At 38.4% G+C, this 18,625-nt stretch overlaps 1 protein-coding gene across 1 annotated transcript in view; it reads left to right on the plus strand.

Moving 5' to 3' along the window:
* Positions 1-18,625, plus strand: part of SLC26A7 (solute carrier family 26 member 7) — a 106,362-nt gene that overhangs the window by 42,034 nt on the left and 45,703 nt on the right. Inside the window, exon 4 of the mRNA XM_035011506.1 lies at positions 6,002-6,166. Coding sequence (XP_034867397.1) covers positions 6,002-6,166 — 165 coding nt within the window. The remainder of the gene's footprint in view (positions 1-6,001; positions 6,167-18,625) is intronic.

Consider the following 18,625-nt stretch of genomic DNA (forward strand, 5'->3'; position numbering starts at 1 on the left):
AGTTGAGATAAGGAGTGGGGAGTGTCTATGTAAATTATTGGAATAATAATTTACACAGGAGATTTCTCAACTCCCCCATTTAAAAATGTAATCAATTATTTATATCAATATGGACTCAAGGATATTTATTTTATCCTTTGGATTATAGTCCAATACTACTTTATGTATGTTGTTCCTCAAATTGTGCTAGCTTTGGGTGTTCGGAGATCTTTCAGTTGGCTCCTATGTCCCTCCTTGACATAACCCCTCCATTTATTTATTTGTTTGTTTGTTTATTTTTAGAGCACTTCCTTTCTTTCTGACACTACAAGATAATCCAGGCTCATAATGTATATTTCCTTCCCCAGTCCTAGAATCAACCATTTCTCTGAGGAGCCCTGGTTCTTCTTATTGGGGTATAGCATCCGAGATCAAAATTTGGATGCTAGGTATGCTCATTGCAACTGGGGTGTTGTTGCTTCTAGCCCTCTCAGCTGACAGAGTGAGGAAATATATGTATGTCTATTAACCCATGTATGCAGACATATCTCTATATATTTCTATATGTATCTATCTGTATCTATTTTTATTTTTTTCCCTAAGATACTCTCCCTGTTGTAAAGGCCATAACCTTAATGTCATCTGCAAAATCCCTTCATAAATTAGTGTGATTTATTTATTTATTTATTTGACAGAGAGTGAGAGAGCACAAGCAGGGGGAGCGGCAGAGGGAGAGGGAGAAGTAGGGCCCCTCTGAGCAGGGAGCCCGATGCGGGACTTGATCCCAGGACCCTGAGATACCACCTGAGCCGAAGGCAGATGCTTAACCAACTGAGCCACCCAGGCGCCCCCATAAATTAGTGTTCTTTTGAATAACTGGGAATAAGAATTTGGGGAAGAATTCTGCCTACCACACTGAGTTTATATTTCAGAACTGAAGTGTGCATTTTTCCAGGTTTGTTAGTTTTTAAAAGTAATACAATGGGTAAATGTACTGCACAGCCTGCTAAATGTAAAAAAAGAGAGGCAGACTACCTGTATCTATTTTTAAACATGAGTTCCCAGATATCCCCAACTCTAATCCCTTACCACATCGATCATCCTAGCCTTCTCCCCTTGCTGGTCTGTAACTTCTCCAACGGTGAGAAACCTGGCTCCCACCATTCACCATCCATCTACTTAATTTTTTAATTCCAGTATATATGTAGTTTCAGAATTGTTAACTCCTATCCCCATGGGAAACAACTTTATAGCTAGACTACAGTGTTTCTTTTTCGTCAATGGTTTCATTTATTTATTTTTAAGGATTTTTATTTATTTATTTATTTGACAGAGAAGAGACAGCGAGAACAGGAACACAAGCAGGGGGAGTGGGAGAGGGAGAAGCAGGCTCCCCGCCAAGCAGGGAGCCCGACACAGGGCTCGATTCCAGGACCCTGGTATCATGACCTGAGCCGAAGGCAGACGCTTAATGACTGAGCCACCCAGGCACCCCTCGTCGTTGGTTTTACAGACTTTACTCATTTCCAGAGTTATTCACATGAGCAGGTTTTTTTTTTTTTTTTTTTTTGCCACCCGTTTCAGTGAGGTTATCCATTTAGCTAGTCTGAAAAGTCTGTATATTATATGATGCCATTTGAGTGACACTCTGGAAAAGGCAAAATTGATATAGAAAACACAGCAGTGGTTGCATATTCTTTGTCATATTCTGCATTCCATTCTGGGATCTCCTGACCTCCAAAGGGTTTTTAAAAAATATTTTCATACATTAAGGTCCACTCTTGTGCTGTAAAGATCTATGGGTTTTGACAAATGCTTGTGTTATATGTCCATCATTACAGTATCATACAGAATAGTTTCACCATTCTAACAAGTTCCTTGTAGTTTACCTATTACACATTCTCCCACTCCCAAGGCCCTGGAAACTGCAGATCTGCTTACTGTCTCTATAGTTTTGTTTTTTTCTAGAATATCACATATATGGAATCATGCAGTATATAGTTTTTTCAGGTTGTCTTCATTCACTTAAAATAGTTAAGATTTATCCATGTCTTTGCATGGCTTGATAACTCCTTCCCTTTTAGCACGAACAGTATGGAGGAGGGTTTTATATTCTCAAATCCACAGCGTATAACTTCATAGGTATCCATTTGACATTTTTGATTCTCAAGTTTTCTGGCCACGCAGGCCTTTTTGCCATATCCCTATGCAGCACTCAGTCATTTTCCTATCGTCATGAGCAATTTAGCTCTCTCCCCCAGACCTGCCTACGCTGCTCGATAAAGAACACAGCTCTTAGCATTTTAGCTCCCACCCAAAGAGCTTCTCAGGTTTTACCTTCCTAGTTACACCTACATTACAGTTCTTTATGTTTTTGGTTAATAGTGCCCCCTCCCAGCATCTTCATTTCACCTCTCTTTGTATGGGTTTTTAAAGTATGAACTGTATCTTTATCATTGTATTTGGCAACAGTGCTGCGGCTAGTCCCTAGTAGGTATTCAGTAAATATTTATTGAGCAGACAAATAAATGACTTGGTATATGTAAAAGCCAGATTGCAAAGGATCTGACAAAACCTGAAATGCATGCTGTATTCCATCCACATGGGTAGAATAGTTGTTTACTATGTACTCTTTTCTTTTTTCACTATTTGAAGGCCACTTGCAAAAAATGGCCTGAAATCTGAGATGCATTCAATTTATATAGAACACATGGTGTTTACAGAAACATTACCCAAGAGTGTCATGCTAGTGAACCTTGATAATGTGTGTCAGAGGTTTTCAGCCTTAGCCCAGATTATCAGCTTTACTACAAACAGCTGAAATATATTGATTGTATAAAATTTATTTTCTCATAAAACATTGCATGGCCAAATTTTGGGAGTTGGCTAGCCAGCTTAGAGCTATTGTCATCTATATTATTAGTAAAAGGAGGTAAGGTGGCTATTTAGTATGTCATTAGCTTAAAAAAATGCTTAACATTGGTATAAAATTTAAATACTGGGCCTCCAAGCAAAATAGTCTAGAAGGATCCTCATTTCACATATTTAAGTTCTAAGACAATCTTGGAAGCCACGTCCATCTGTGGGTGCTTCTTACAAAACCTGTGTTGCATGGGTATTTGCTATCTTCCAAGCTGTGTACATCAGCCTCTATATGCTAGAGCCCTAATTTTGATGTGAATAAACTGTTCAAATTTGGGTAGTGGGAAAAGAGGAGTTCTTAAATTTCTCCTCTTCTCTTTCTGATCCTTCTCTTTCCTTTTTCCTCCTTCTCTTCCTCTTTGTCCTTAAAATATCTGTCATTGTCTTGGGTTATGGAGAATGTCGTCATCCAAAGAGTAATTCTTCTTCAGTTAAATCTCACATGTTTGCAATCATCCTTCACATACCCAATGGTTTGTATCAGAAATGAGCTCTTAAGGGGCTAGTTGACCTTTTGGAGTCAAGAATTCTCCATTTTAGGGATTTATCTCTTGCTGGGAAGATTTTTTTTAAGCATAAAAATGTGTACAAGTAGACTATTACAAAAACACTTTAGGTCTTCGGCTAAGTTTGAAAGGAGGGTACTCCATCTTTTCTGATTTCTGTTGTAAGGCAGGTGTATGTATTTGCAATATGTGAAAAGGCTGAACTCTATCTTGTACTTTCCTGGGCCCTTCCATTCGTAACATTCAGGTTGTGGAAATGACTAAGAAGCTGCTGCTAACAGCCAGTGTTAGCTGGAAATGGTTGGTGAATGACTTCAGGTAAAGTGACCTTTGTTTCTCAGCCGTGAAAAATCATTAACTCCTCTAAAAAGGTGCTAGAATTTAGGAAACAAATAATAAGCAGAAGGTAAAACAGTGATGGTTTATACAAGGGCTCCCAAAAGAGTTTGCTTCTCAAAATAAATGAAGGTAAGATTTCTTGGCATCCAGATAAGAACTTTCCAACATTCCACGTATGCATAAAATTCCATATGTGCAAACAGGTTTCACAATTTCCAAAATTTGGATTGCTTGTAAACTGCATTTAGTTGAATTGGAAATCTTTCTCTCTGGTGTTCATCTTACCCCAATAATATGCTAACTTTATCCTTAGGGCCTGTAAGAGTTAATATCATAAGTTGGAATTTACTTACTAGTAGATAGACACTTGGGGAAAATTGGTTCAATGTTTTTCTTAACTGATGGGGTTTTCAGGATGAAAATCAACAGACTATGGATCAAGAGTTGCCAAGAAGATCAGTGTGTTCCATTTGTACCTATACCATTGATTGCATATTTCCCTCAGGTCAATTCTACTTTGACAAACACACAGTTTCTGAAAAGAAAATGTTAGTAGCAGAAGCTGCTGCTCTGGCCTCCTATGTTGGCAGAAACAGACTGCCTGATTTCTGCGTTGGCGATCCATATTATTTTTTAATTGCATATTGAATAAAAGGGGGCTGCTAAACTGCAAGCAATTTGGATACATTTCTTTCTGCACTGATAAATTCTCTCAAGTTTTCCAGAGATGGAAAAGGTGGTGTGGCCCCTTGTACATTCTCAAAAGTGTGGCTGGTTTTTCATACTGGGGAAACATGCATGGCACCTCATGATGTTCCTGGTGCATCACATATGTTGCACATTTTGCAAGTTTTGAAGCCCTTTCTTATATTATTTCATATTCATTTTATAATGATTCTACAAGACAGCATAGACTTCACTGTGACGATTTATAGATGATAAGGAGGCTCAGAAAATTTCAGTAGATTTTCTATAGTCACACAGCTAGGATGTCAGACTAGGAGCCAGATTAGGACTCAGGTTTTCAGATTTGAGTCCAGGAAACTCGACTCTGGTGCAAGTTCAGAGCATGATCGCTTTTGGTCAAAGGGCCTAAGCAGTGATATATTTTGCAATTTATGCTCTAGGGTTATCAGATAGCACTTTATACTTCCCTTTCTCATCACTGTGAACTCTTCATAGAATGAGATCTCATTGCTATTCTTTCCTCTGATTTTTAATAATTAATCTTATTTTCCAGCAGGAATTTTAAGACCTGACCTAAATATTATAATTAACACATTGAGAGGCCCTATCAACATGACCCACTTTGTGTCCCTTTTCCAGTGTGGGGATACTCATGAATGTAATTTAATGTTACTTTCAAAACACTGAATTTTATGCTTTGCAGTTTCTCTGAGTTTATACAGTTGTATTTAGGGAAAGGGTGGGCCATCTTCTGAAAGCTCTCTCTCCAGCAAAGGAAGGACACTAACCACTGCTGTGTTAATAGTGAGAGAGGAGAGTTTTGATTCTTCTGGTCATCTTTTGCCCAGCAGAACTCAATGCATAGCTTCTACTCAGACTTGATCATTTTGTCTGGTCATGACATGGTTTTGCCATGGAGCACGATGCTATGAGTAACAAGGGACTCTTTAAGGAAAATGAGTTTTCGACTGATTCCTGGGTTTCTGAATTCATATCCCTTTAATCTATCTCTGTCCTTTGCTCTTCTCCACATACAAATAAGTCCTCATATGTTCTTATTAGTATTGACCATTTAGAGCTACTTGACAGTTTCTAGTCACAAAAGGGTTTCCATTTCTCAGAACCCTGGAGAAACTCAAGAAGTGGCTTTTGAGGTTTTAAGCCTACTGGGTGTGGAGTAGTGAATCATGTCCTTCTGAGTTTTTTTAAAATTAAAATATAATTATGCAACTTTACTTTTCTCCATAGAACCCCATATATGAACTGATTTGAGCATACTTCCCCTTTTTGTGACTCACGTGATTAGGAAAAGAGAAAAAAAGAAGTCAATTTTCAGGGGGGAAAAATGTGTTCCTTTTCACTGGAGCACTTACACTGTACCCAAGAACATTTGGAAAGTCTTGGAACCTAGTTATGTTTTCACGAAAACTCAAGATATTGAATATATAAGACTTAAGAATCTCATCTTGCGTCAGTTCTTTAGGTCTGTGTGGAATGGAAATGAAAATGTGTCAGACGTTAATTCCTCTAGGAACCCTGGGAAATGTCATTCTCCTTTGTCCTCTTAGGTGGCCATGTTTGCGCTGCAGCTGGGCAGGGCCACATTCCTGCTTACGGAGCCCGTAATCAGTGCAATGACAACCGGGGCGGCCACCCACGTCATGACTTCACAAGTCAAGTATCTCCTGGGAATGAAAATGCCATATATATCTGGACCGCTTGGATTCTTTTACGTGAGCTTTCCATATGTCTTTGTTCGTGTATTTTGGGAGTGTGTTTTGCAAAGTAGAATTCGGTGAAGTCGAATACTGAGATTTTTCGGTACGAAGGGAACGTGGGTTTCAATACGACCTTTTGGGATACTTTGAATGTAATTTAAGATACGAAGTTAGCTTAATGAGTTCTAGCTACTAATTTTGGAAGCAATTCTTGATAAAAATTGAGTATGATATAATTTGGGGTCATGATTAGAAAAAAATAACTGGAATTTTCTTGAGAGCCAGATAGGTTGCCAACTTCTAATGGAAGCCATCTACTGGGATTGGGGCCCAATTTAACTACAGTACACTCTACCACATTCATTCAGTATAGTGAACTCCGGTTTGGCTCAAATCACAAGGCCTGGGCAAAATTGGAGCCCCGATAGTCGACAATCAGTTATTAAAAGTCACTTGAACCTGAGGGAGGAACCTATGACCAGTTTCAAAATATTACCCTAATAATACTCCATTGTTTTTGGTTTTTTTTGAAGCGGACCTAAAATCTCTGACTGCTCAGGAAGTCACATCCTGTGGAGCTTTATAAGAAAATGAATGTCTTGTTAATAAACTGGAGGGCAACCCTACTTCATTTTACTTAGTTTTATGTAGTAGAGAAGGAAAAGAAATATTTTCATTCTACTCTTCTAGATTCTGAGCTGTGGACCCTCTAACAAAAAACAGATTAACAAGAGAAAACCAACAAGTTTATTAACATGTATATCGTATATACAAGCGAGAATCTCAGAGATACGAGTAACTCGAAAGAGGTGTCTGGAATTTGGGCGTAAAGACCATCTTCACCTATACAAAGGAGGAAAGTGTGGGGAGCCAGGTTTTGGGAAGGTGACGGGGAAAAGTGCTGTAAACAAGGATAAGGTTTGCTATGCAGATTTAAGTTGCTCCTTCTTCATTGATCAGAGTCTTTTTTATTTAGAGTCATCCTTTCCTTCTTGGTACAGAGCGGGAGACACAAGTGGAGACTTCCTTTACGAATGTAAATTTCTCTTACAAAAGGGTCACTTATATGCTGTTTTCAGAGCTTCCTTGTGTCTGTTGTTTCTCAAAATAATAAACCGAGGATAATTCTTATGTCAAAGAGGCATATTTTGGGGTGGCACATTCTGAGCTCCCGCAATATAATGCTGCATACTAAATAACATTAATGTTTTATAATGAGAGTACTGCTACCCTCAATTTTCTTGATTTTAAAGGCTGAATATTAGCTTAACATAGAAGTACAATAATTTCTTTATCTAATGCCTGATGTTGAGGTGGTTTGCAGTGTTTCACTATTATACACAACTTCATGAGGATCTTTCTTCTTTGTATGTTATTATCTGCAACACTAATTATTTCATTAGGATAAATTCCTAGTAATGGAATTACCGGATCAAAAGGGCATAAGATTTTTGCCAAATTTCAATCTGAAAAGTTGTGCTAATTAATATTGCATGCTCACCGTATCATTGTCAACTCTAATTATTTTTAAAATTTGTCATTTTGGTATGTGAGAAGTAGTATTATCTATCTGCTTACATATGTGTTTCTCTGAGTAACTGGTAAAGCAGTCAACAAAGATAGCAATTGACAACATGGAGCTGGAAGCTGGTTCTGAATTTTTGTTATTTAGGTAATATCCTGCTCAATGATTCATTCATTATAAGAGAGCTTAAAACTAGAACAAGAACCCTGGGACTGAGCCTGGAGGCAGCAACATAATTCCAAGCCCCAGATCAAACAAAAGCAGACCAAAGTAGCTGTCAGGTGACTGGTCCTGTTAAGACTTTTGGTGTCACCAGGTCTACACCAGAGAACCAAATCAGCACTGGATTCTGTCTTGACCTCCTTGAATGGTGTGCTCATATGTGCATGTGAAGTGTAAGGAGCAGGTTACAAATTAGCCTCTTCAGTCATATTCACACACAAATAATCATCCCTCCTTTTTCTAGTTCTGTTAAAAGAAAGAGGGTAGCCTGATAGGGGAATGACATTTAGCCTTTCAGCTGGTTTCTCTCGTGGCACGGTGCATAAAATGCTATGTTAAAGTGCTTGGTGTATGATTTTTTTTCCATTTTGTTTTCTTGTGAGGAAAACTGCAAGCTACTTAATCTTTACCTTGTCTGTCAAATACTGTGTGGCTTTTGGGGGCCAAGGGTTAAGTTCTCACAATGAAACAGGATCAGATTTTAAAATATTTATAGATGGCTGGCTTTAAATTCACAGTATTCAGTTGGTGGAAATTGCTATGCTTTGTGCTGATGGAAAATGAAGAAAGTTGCTCTTGGTTTTCAATGTCACAGAGACTTGCACTATTCAGGCGGCTTAGTTGGAATGGTGCTTTGATTCTTTGCCAGGGTTTCAAAATGAATGCAGATATTTTAATGTAAAAAATTGTGGTGATCTGAGCTTTAGATTAAGAAATAAATTTTGCATCATGCATAGGTTGCACTGGGACATTTGCAAAGTGAGCTTTGGTATAGTTAGGCTGAAGAACCTGATGATGATAATGTAAATGTGAAGTTGCCCCTGGATCATTTGGGTGGGGTGTGCGGGAGCAGAGCTGAGCTCAGCACTGAGGTATAGAACAGAGGACAAAATGGAGGCCTTGGTCATCAGGCCAGAGAAGCCAGAGGAGAGCAAATTAACACATTTGGGGATTTTTCACTTTTTCACTATGCTTCCTACCTCTGAGGTATCACAACTGTTCTATCCTTTTTGAAAGCTGCTCAAGCTGATGGGAGATAAAGAATATGTAGCTGATTATCTTTGGAACATAAATTAATATCTAGAGTTGAGACTCTTGCACAATGAGCCAGTGATCACTCCTAATTTTCTCAGGGGGAACACTTATTTTTCCTAAAAGAATTCAAGTCTGGCCAATCAAAATGTCTATTGATTAATTTTGATAGTAGTGATCCTTACTATCAGCTGGGAGAGAAAACACAGCCTTCTGCCTTTATCCTTTTCTGAGGTCACTGGAGGTTGGGGTCTCTCCTTTCTGCCACTGGGATGGTTTCTTCAGTGTCTTCTACCTGGGGGATGCCTGATTCTGTGCTACTAAGAGAATCTAATTCTCTAGTTTGAATATCTAAAATCTCCATCCCTTTCGTTGCCCTGGGATGGTGGGTATTCTTGCCTCAGCAGAACATTTTTAGAGAGCAGTTTGAATCAAATACAGGTGATGGCAGGTTCTGCCCTGTCAGATTATAGAACAGACCTCTGATAGGTCTTAAGAAGTAGATGTGCCCTAATGCTTCTCCTCTTTCTACATCTGGCGTGTGGATCACGTGCCCTCAGTGCCACCTAAGATCAGAGAGTTGGGCCACTTCTTCTCTTCTGGCTGAAAACTGTTAAGGAGCTTCACCAGATGAGGGGTCTCCCATAAACGTTAAAGCCTACTAAAGCTTTCAGCCACTGGTCTTTTGAAACCCCTCTCAGAATTTCTATGGTCTTCATATGCAGAGAGATCCCTGGTAACACCCTTATGATGCTCCTCAATTCCCAAGAAAAGTGGATAGAATTAGGCCAAATTCATCTTTTTATTTAACCTTCCTAAATCCCTTCATGCATCATGTTTTACTTCCCCTTTGTTCTACAAGTTTTATCTCTAAATTCATATACCTCTAATGAATTTTAACTTATGGCCATTTCTTTAAGGCCTTTGAAGTATTGCACATTCTTTTTTAGTTACTTATTGGGTAAAAATCAGTTTTTTTCTCTGAGTTGACTTTTAGCTCTGGTGATTTTATTTAGGGCCCATACAATCAGGTAGACACTAATTGATCTTTTCTTTTCCTTAGAAAGAGGCGAGAAAGAGGAGAAAGAACTTGAGAATCTTAGAAGCCCAGATTCAGATCATAACTCTGGCCTTGACCAAATCACCAAGTATCTTTGACTTCTGGTTGCCTGTTTCATAAATTGGTGATAATTATACCTATTGGGAGTCATTCCCTAAGTGAAATGTCTGGAACATAATAAGTGTTCATTAAATAGAAGCCATTATCTTTGTACTAGTAATGCATATTTGGATATAACAAATTCAAGATTTTTTAAAGTGCTTTTTATGTAAGAGATACTTTTATCTATTAACAATAAAATAGTAATAGATGCTTTTCCTGTAATCTATAGAGGACTCAATCAGATAACCAAAGCTAAACAGTAAAACAAAATTATACTTCTTTTTGCAACTTAGAAAGATGACTTCAAAATTTATAAAACTTAAAAAAAAATAACTATATCTGCTGCTTATAATAAGGCTTAGTCATCAGAATTCAAGAAATGCTATGTTTTTTAGTTTATTTTTTATTTAAAAATATTTCCATCTATTCAGCTCACTACCCCAATACTTTAAAACTCACTTAACTAATTATAAACAGTGCTGGAATACATTTCACACTAAGCAGAAACAATAACATTCTGTCTTGGGACTCTGGCTCACCAGTGACACTGTTTGATTCCTCTCATTCTTAAGATTCAAGTATTTGACTAGTAGTTGGTTCCCCACACAGATAAGAGGGAAAAGTTTAATTCTTCTCTAGAATATTTTTTTAAAAATTGAGAAATGATGATGTATCTTTTATTAGAAAGGATGTTTCCCCAAAAGGCACAATAAAAATTACAAAAATTCCTAGTTGCTATTAGCACATGTGGGTTTCTTTGAGATGGCGCCAGTGCCTCAGCCTGTAGCAACATATGATAAATTTGTCAGAGTTAGTTTCATTGGCATGGCTTTATATGAGTGCTGTTCTAAATAATTATGTACAATTCTGTACATTAAACCCAAGAGCACAAGGCAAGCTGGGCAATACATTCAATTACCCTTCTTGGACGTTTTTATTTCTTTCCTTAAATCTGAGGAGTTTCAGGACTGAAAAAGAGTTTCATTCCCACCCCCATCCCTGAAGTATACGAAAGTACTTTTCTAGTTTGGATATCCATGAAGGCTGCAAAGCAGAGACCAAGAATGTTAATAAAATGGGATAGAAACGTCAGAAGGAAATCAGAGCCAATGAAACATTTTTTTAAATAGAGAATGAGATCACAATTAAATATGTACAAATGAGGTTTATATGTGGAGAATAAATCTACTTTGAAGATCTAGGCCCTCTGGGAATTCTGAATCAAGAACACGCTTTGGTGGTTTATGAAAGCCTGTTTTCTCTGCAGTTATTGTTACATGTCTATTGTGAATTGCAAGGATGTTCAATATACCCTGAAAAATGGACAGAATAAATTGAAGGGGAGAGGAAAGGAATGTTCATCTCAGCTTGGTTCAATCAATGATGCTGGGGATAGAGAATGCGGCAGGTTTAATTTGGTTACGGAACAATTATATGGAAATTTGTAACAAAGATTACTTTAAAATTTTAAATCGGAGAGCAGTTATTTTTGCAACTCAAACATCTTGGGTTGAGCTCTCCCTATCCCCCACAATTCACTGAAAAATGTAGCACTACAAAATCCCTGTTCAATAATTCATATTAAACTTTGTCTTCTAAACAAGGGATGGCCAGACGCCACTGAGGCCGTGGTGCACTTCGTTGTATGAGTTGTGAGTTTTGTGTGCTGTGTTGTTTCTAATGTCTAACACACCATACGTCCCCTAGTTCACATTTTGGTTGCAGACTTAATTTATCCCTTAAAGCAATAGTGAATGGATTTATTCCCAATGTGAGAAGCACTTGTTGATCAGAAGTTAGCATATTATTAAGTAAAAAAAAAAAAGAATGTATTTTTTTTCTACCTCTGGAGGTTTTGTTTGTATTCATGAAAACACAGCCTAGGGTTAAGCTTTCAGCTTCATATATTTCTCTTGCTTTTCTGTTTGCGCTACTTTAGGAAGTAGAGGGATTTGAGGAGTTTGATTTAACAATACTGATCCTAAAATGTTTAATGATACAATGATATGTAGGCAAAGTTTATAGGAGACATCAAATTCTTAAGAAGGGAGAGAACTAGTACCAACCTCAATTTTGGAGGGATTGGATATGGCTTTAGGGATCTCCAAGCAGAATCTATTTCTGCTTAGAGATGGGATTCAAATATAATGAAGTTGAAAGTGAGCTGAGGCAGGGAGAGGGTGTGTCTGGGCAACTGTAGCTCATGTTTAAAGGCCTCAAGGATGTGAAAGCTGCCAGGGCTGAGAGTAGACTTGTCTCCCCACCTGCCAGGTGGGAGAGTTGGACTAAGTGTGAGGCTTCAAAGCCAGAAATCTTCAACAGACTAATCTGGGGAGATTTTAGGAACTACACATGGAGGGGAAGAGATTAGTATGCATGCATCCTTGATTTAAGAACCACTAGAATAGATTTCCTCAGCAAATAGTAACTGACTGCCTCTTTGGCATTGAGGATATGGTTGAGAAATAATATCCCTGTTCCCATGGATTTTTATTGAAATACTGAGGAAGGCATGAAATAGGGCAGGAGGAGACAGATTGGTGAACAAAATCATCCCAGATAATGTTAATGAAGGAAGCCAGGTCATGTAATTGAAGGTGGGTAATGGGATAGAGCAAAGGAGAAATGATAATACTCATCTTGTATTAACTGGGAAATTAGTCACTGCACATAAGATAGCCTAGTGCCTAGAAATGTTAGTCCCCCTGCTCGTCTAGAGAATGGTGATACTGAAATAGGCTGTCCTGTTCTTTCTACCACAAGCTGCCCTCCCCATATCTGCATGTGGTAGTGAAAATATGAAAATTCCCCTCTGTTCAGGGTGGGAAGAAGGGGTTAAGGTGAATGTACTGTATGGATGCAAGGAGACTTTCATCAAATATGAGTATGTTAAGAAAAACAGTCACGGTCCCTGTACTCACAGCTTTTAGAATCAAGTTAGAAGGCTCCTTGCATGATTCTGCTACTGATGTTGAAGATGCAAGGCCAGGTGTGAGAAGAGTTGGTTTGCCCGAGAAGCAGCTAGGTGCCACCAAATCCCACCACTAACAGAATCAAAGACAAATCAAAGACTGCATGCTCCAAGGTGGTCTCACCTTCAAAGGGTTGGTGTCTCCTCCTCCCCCCACCCCAATATTCCGAGGCAAACAGGAAGCACCAGGGAAGTTTGGAACAGTTGCTTGCTGGACTAAAATAAGAGAATAGTGGGGGAGGCATTGGTAAAATGGTGAATAGGTTGGTCTAGGGTTCGGGGAACCTGCGTCACAGTCCTGACTCTGTCACTCACAAGCCAAGTCACCTAAGATAAGTCACTAGTCTTGGGAGCCTAGATTTCTACATTAATAGAATGAGTGTGGTCAACTGCTTGATTTCTGAGGCCTTTTGGGCTCTGACAACTGTCTTCTAAATATTGCTTTCGTTAGGCACTTTTGTCAAGATCCCTGCCACAGCTGTCCATCAGGCCTCTTTATCTGGGATAGATGCTTACATCAGCTTGCTTCTCTCTTAATGGTGCTAATCATTTAGTGACGGTTACTAAAAGCTTTCTGTTTAGTTTTACTTAGTGTTTTTTTTTTTTATTTAAGATTTTATTTATTTATTTGACAGAGAGAGAGACAGCTAGAGAAGGAACCCAAGCAGGGGGGGTGGGAGAGGGAGAAGCAGACTTCCCGCTGAGCAGGGAGCCCGAGGTGGGGCTTGATCCCAGGACCCCGGGATCATGACCTGAGCCGAAGGCAGACGCTTAACGACTGAGCCACCCAGGCGCCCCGAGTTTCACTTTGTGTTTTAAAGACTTCTCTCTTAGTTAACTTGAAGAGGGGGGGAGTTTCGTAGGTATATATGAAATCCCAAAGGTAAAGGTCTGAGTTGCCTCTACCCTCTGTGTTCGTTTGGTAGGACTGCTGTAATAAACGGCCACAGGCTAGATGGATCCAACAGCAGAACTGGATCTTCTCACAGTTCTGGAGGCTAGACATCATCCAGGTGCCAGTGCGGTGGCTTCCTCTTTGGCTTCTCTCCTCGGCTTGCGGATGGCCACCCTCTGGCCTCTTCACATGGTCTTCCCTCTGGGCATACACATCCCCAGTGTCTCTCTGTATGTCCTCATCTCCTCTTTTTATAAGGGCACCAGTCAGATTGGATTAGAGCCCACTCTAATGGCCTCATTTTAATTTAATTACCTCTTTGAAGGCCCTCTCTCCAAATATAGTCACCTTAGGAGGTACTGGGCATTAGGGTCTCAGCATATGAATTTTAGGGGAACCCACTGAGTCCATAACACCCTCTTTGAGTTGTCTCAACAATGAGAAGCATTTGACTTGGTAACTATGTTAGTGCCCTGTGGCTACTGTTACAAATTACCAGAAACTTGGTGACTTAACACAGAGAACTTTATTCTCACATTTCTGGACTCCAGAAGTCCAAAAATCAAGCTATTAGCAGGGCTACGATCTCTCTGGAGGTTCTAGGGGAATCCTTCCTTGACTTTCAGCTTCTGGTGGCTTCAGGCATTCCTTGGCTTGTGGCTACATTCAACCAGACTCTGCCTCTGTTACCCCAAAGCCCCTTCTGCTCTGTCTTCACGTCTCCTCCTCTTCTGTCTCTTGTAAGTGCTGTTGTTGGATTTGAAACATATGTCTGTGCACAGATGATGCCACATGGTAGCAAGCATTTATGAATGTTACAGTTTTTTTTCTAGAGATATTCCTGGTTTTGTGGTTGACGACAGACTCAAAATCATATATTGGGAATCAAGACTCACGGATTACAGATTAGTACTTTATACCTACCATAAAGTAGCATGCTGACAGCTTTATTAAGGTTTGCTGATTGTACCATCACTCTGTTGTTTCTCTAGCGAAGCATAAAGTGATTTATGACAGATTCCTAATACAAAAATAGCACAGGAATGATAAAATAATACTAAAGGGTTTATATGTTCTTTTTGGCATAAAATATATGTTAGCATATTTCACGGGGTCCCTTTATAGATAGTTCAGAAATATACTCATCATTGTTACTGAAGAATTGTCAATGATAGCATTATGTAGTTAAAATATTAAAACTATTTTTTTCTATCATGGAGATTTCATGATAGCAAAACCTAAAGCATGCAGAATGCTAGTGAAAAGGACACTTGGCTGATGGAAATTTCTGGTTGATTGAGTATTGGGCAGAAAATCCATTCATTTTTAATACTTATTAATATTTCTAAACATTTAAGATCTTTCTCTCTGCCTTATGAAGTTTAACAAAATGGACATAATTTAGCTTTTTCAGTTACATAATGAGAAACTATTGAATGGGTATGACCCCAGAATCTATTGAAAGGGTACGACCTCCTTTGCTTATTTATTTTTTTCCTTAATTAAAGACTGAATATGAGTTTTTTTAGCTTTGGTTTTTGCTTCATTCTTATAAAAGTGGAGTTATTAAAAATCTGATTATTTGGATCAGATAGAAGATATAAAAAATCGATCATTTGAAATTTACTGCAATAGAAGCTTTAATATTTAGCTCAAGACCTTGCATATAATAAAACCTCAATAAACATGTTGAGTGAATTAATAGATGATAACTACAAATCCCCTTAATGTGATATAGCTCAAATATTGATAATGAGAAAAGAAGAGTCTGGGTCCTCCCTCTCTTCATCATTCTGCTTATTCAAGTTAAAGTCTCCTATTTACAGATTTATTATTATTTTTACTACATTAGGCCAAAGTATTTATTCATTCAGCAGTATTTATTGAGTGTCCATCTGCCAGACATTATTCTAGAAGTTGAGAATCCATCAGTTAAAGAAACAAACAAACAAACAAACAAGAATGGCCAACTCAGATGAGAACACATTATATAAATAAATTTGTTGGGGCACCTGGGTGGTTCAGTCAGTTAAGCGGCTGCATTGGGCTCAGGTCATGATCTTGGGCTCCTGAGATCCAGCCCCACATCAGGCTCCCTGCTCAGTGGGAAGTCTGCTTCTCCCTCTCCTACTTCTCCCCCTTTTTGTGTTCTCTCATGCTCTCGTTTTCTCTCTCTCAAATAAATAAATAAATAAATAAATAAATAAATAAATAAATAAATAAAATCTTTAAAAAAAATTTGTGTGTGGGTGTGCAAATGTCTATAAGTGCTTCAGAAAAGTCTCCTCTGTAAAGAAAGCAGTATGAAACAACATATGTATTATGAATAGGCTACTTTTATTCTTTGAAATATCTCAAAATGGATTTGTTTAAACATTATCAATATTTTTCATTTAATGTCATTATAGTAAATGGTCAGTTTAAAGAACTAGTATTATAGTTTCAAAATGAACTAAACTTCTATTTTATTAAACTGACTGTTTAATCAGTTCTGATGAAACAACTTATTTATTTATCCATACACATATAAATTGCCTCTGCTCTTCTGAGGTCTGAGAAGTGAAAGATGCTCTTCAGTAGGGATTTTTACCCACTGAAGCTTAGTGCGTGATAGCATTCTCAGATAACTGGATTTATATGAGAAATGAGAAATTTTATTTATTTATTTATTTATTTATTTATTTATTTATTTATTTATTTATTTTTAGATTTTATTTATTTGAGAGAGAGAGAGAAAGCACGAGCAAGGGGGGAGGGGAGAAGCAGGCTCCTCACTGAGCAGGGAGCTCGACATGGAGCTCAATCCTGGGACTCCAGGATCATGACCTGAGCTGAAGGCGGTCGCTTAACTGACTGAGCCACTCAGGCACCCCAAGAAATGGTAAATTTTAATGTGTGCTTACGATGCCTAGACCTGTATTAAACGAGGATATGTAAATATGTGTTTGTATGTGTGCATATGTGTGTTTGTATCCCTATCCCTGTTCCTCTCTCTGTTTCCGTATGCCACTCAGGGCCTACAAGCTGACTTTCGCTGTGACTTCTCTATGTGGGACCACATGCCAGTCATTAGGATGACACTCCTCATCAGCCTGCTTTTCTATTGTGTTCTTCATGCTGGTTGTGACAAGCCTTTGCCCACACCCACGCTCTTCTGGAGCATCTTGTGAGACGTGCTTTGCTCTACAAGTTGTTGTTTAACCCAGACAGACGATAAAAAACCCTGAGGGGCTTTTCTCATTCCTTTCATTCTGGGGTGGTCATTTTTATTACTGCAAACACATGTTCACAAAATGCACATTACAGCAAATTTGGTATGGCTTGGCAGTTGAGCATAGTCCCCCCCCCCCTTTCTATATAGGCAGTCTCATGGCATACTTTTAATACCATGGATAAAACAGAAGGAATAATCCTCTAAATGCTTTAAAACATTTGGATGCTTGTGTTTTTTCTTGACAAATCATCTGAATGATATTCTCATTTTTGTCCTTAAATCATCAGAAAGCTATGTATTTGGACAGAATTATCTTGAGATTCCTCTAACCCTACCCCCTATAGAATATATTTCACTGAGTAGCATTTTGGATTTTAGTCCCTGGCTTTGAATAAGGGGTGACTATGAGAAACAGAACTTGCTCCTTCGCTTGCTGTAGGAATCCTGTGAACAATTATCATCCACAACATAGAGACACAGGAAAAAATACTGTCTGCGCCTCAGATAACTATGATATTGTAGGACCTAATTTTCTTTCCAGGTAGTGTAGGATAAAATAGAACACTGTGAAAAAGATAACAGGTAAAGCTATTCTGATCCCTAATTATTCCTTATTGTATCTGATACACAAGTAGTGGGTTTTTTTGGTTTGTTTTTTTTTTGTTTGTTTTGCTTTGGTTTTTGTTGTTGCTTTGTTTTTAAACTGTGTGGACAAAAGGGATTCTGGATTACCTACATTATACTCTGGTCCCTTTCACCCAGTGAGGCTCCATTTTAACTGAGTTTATTTAACACATTACAGTGTTAATGATAACGTTTAACATCTAGAACCCAGGTTCAGATAGCATGATGTACCTCCTTACACCATCTCTGGACCAGATCTCTGGACCAGACGGTTAAGTCCTTTGATTAGGAAACCTACTGAGCAGAATTTTAGGAGATGCTAAAGAACATAGTCTATGTGAGCTCTTTTGGTCCATTGTGTATGTAATATTTTGATCCATTATTTTTAGCTGTGGTCACCTTATAGTTGAGATAGTAAAAAGAGAGGCTAAAGAATGCCAACCAGTTGGGTTGCTGTGAGAATAGCCTGTGAACTAGAGTAAAAGCTAGTTTTTATCACCTGAAATGACTTGAAGAATCCCTTGTGGACAAATAGAAATGAGCTTTTAAAAACCAGAGTCAGCATGATCCAACAGAAGGAGGAGTTAAGGGACATGTTGAAGATAAGCATTTAAGGCCTATTTAAAACCTTTGAAATTATACAAGTGATGTATCTTCGCAAGAGAAAATTTGGAAGATACAGTTAAATGCAAATATCTCCTTATTCAGAGCTCTTAACTTTCCAGATGCATCCATAGATATTTAAAGTGCCTGTGCATGTTTGATCCTGGAGTATGAATGAATCTTCATGTAGGTAATGAGTTTCAGCATCCCTGCCCATCGAAGGACC

Source organism: Mirounga leonina, unplaced genomic scaffold (genome assembly GCF_011800145.1).
Source record: "Mirounga leonina isolate KUSES-001 unplaced genomic scaffold, KU_Mleo_1.0 Mir_165, whole genome shotgun sequence".
Taxonomy (NCBI): domain Eukaryota; kingdom Metazoa; phylum Chordata; class Mammalia; order Carnivora; family Phocidae; genus Mirounga; species Mirounga leonina.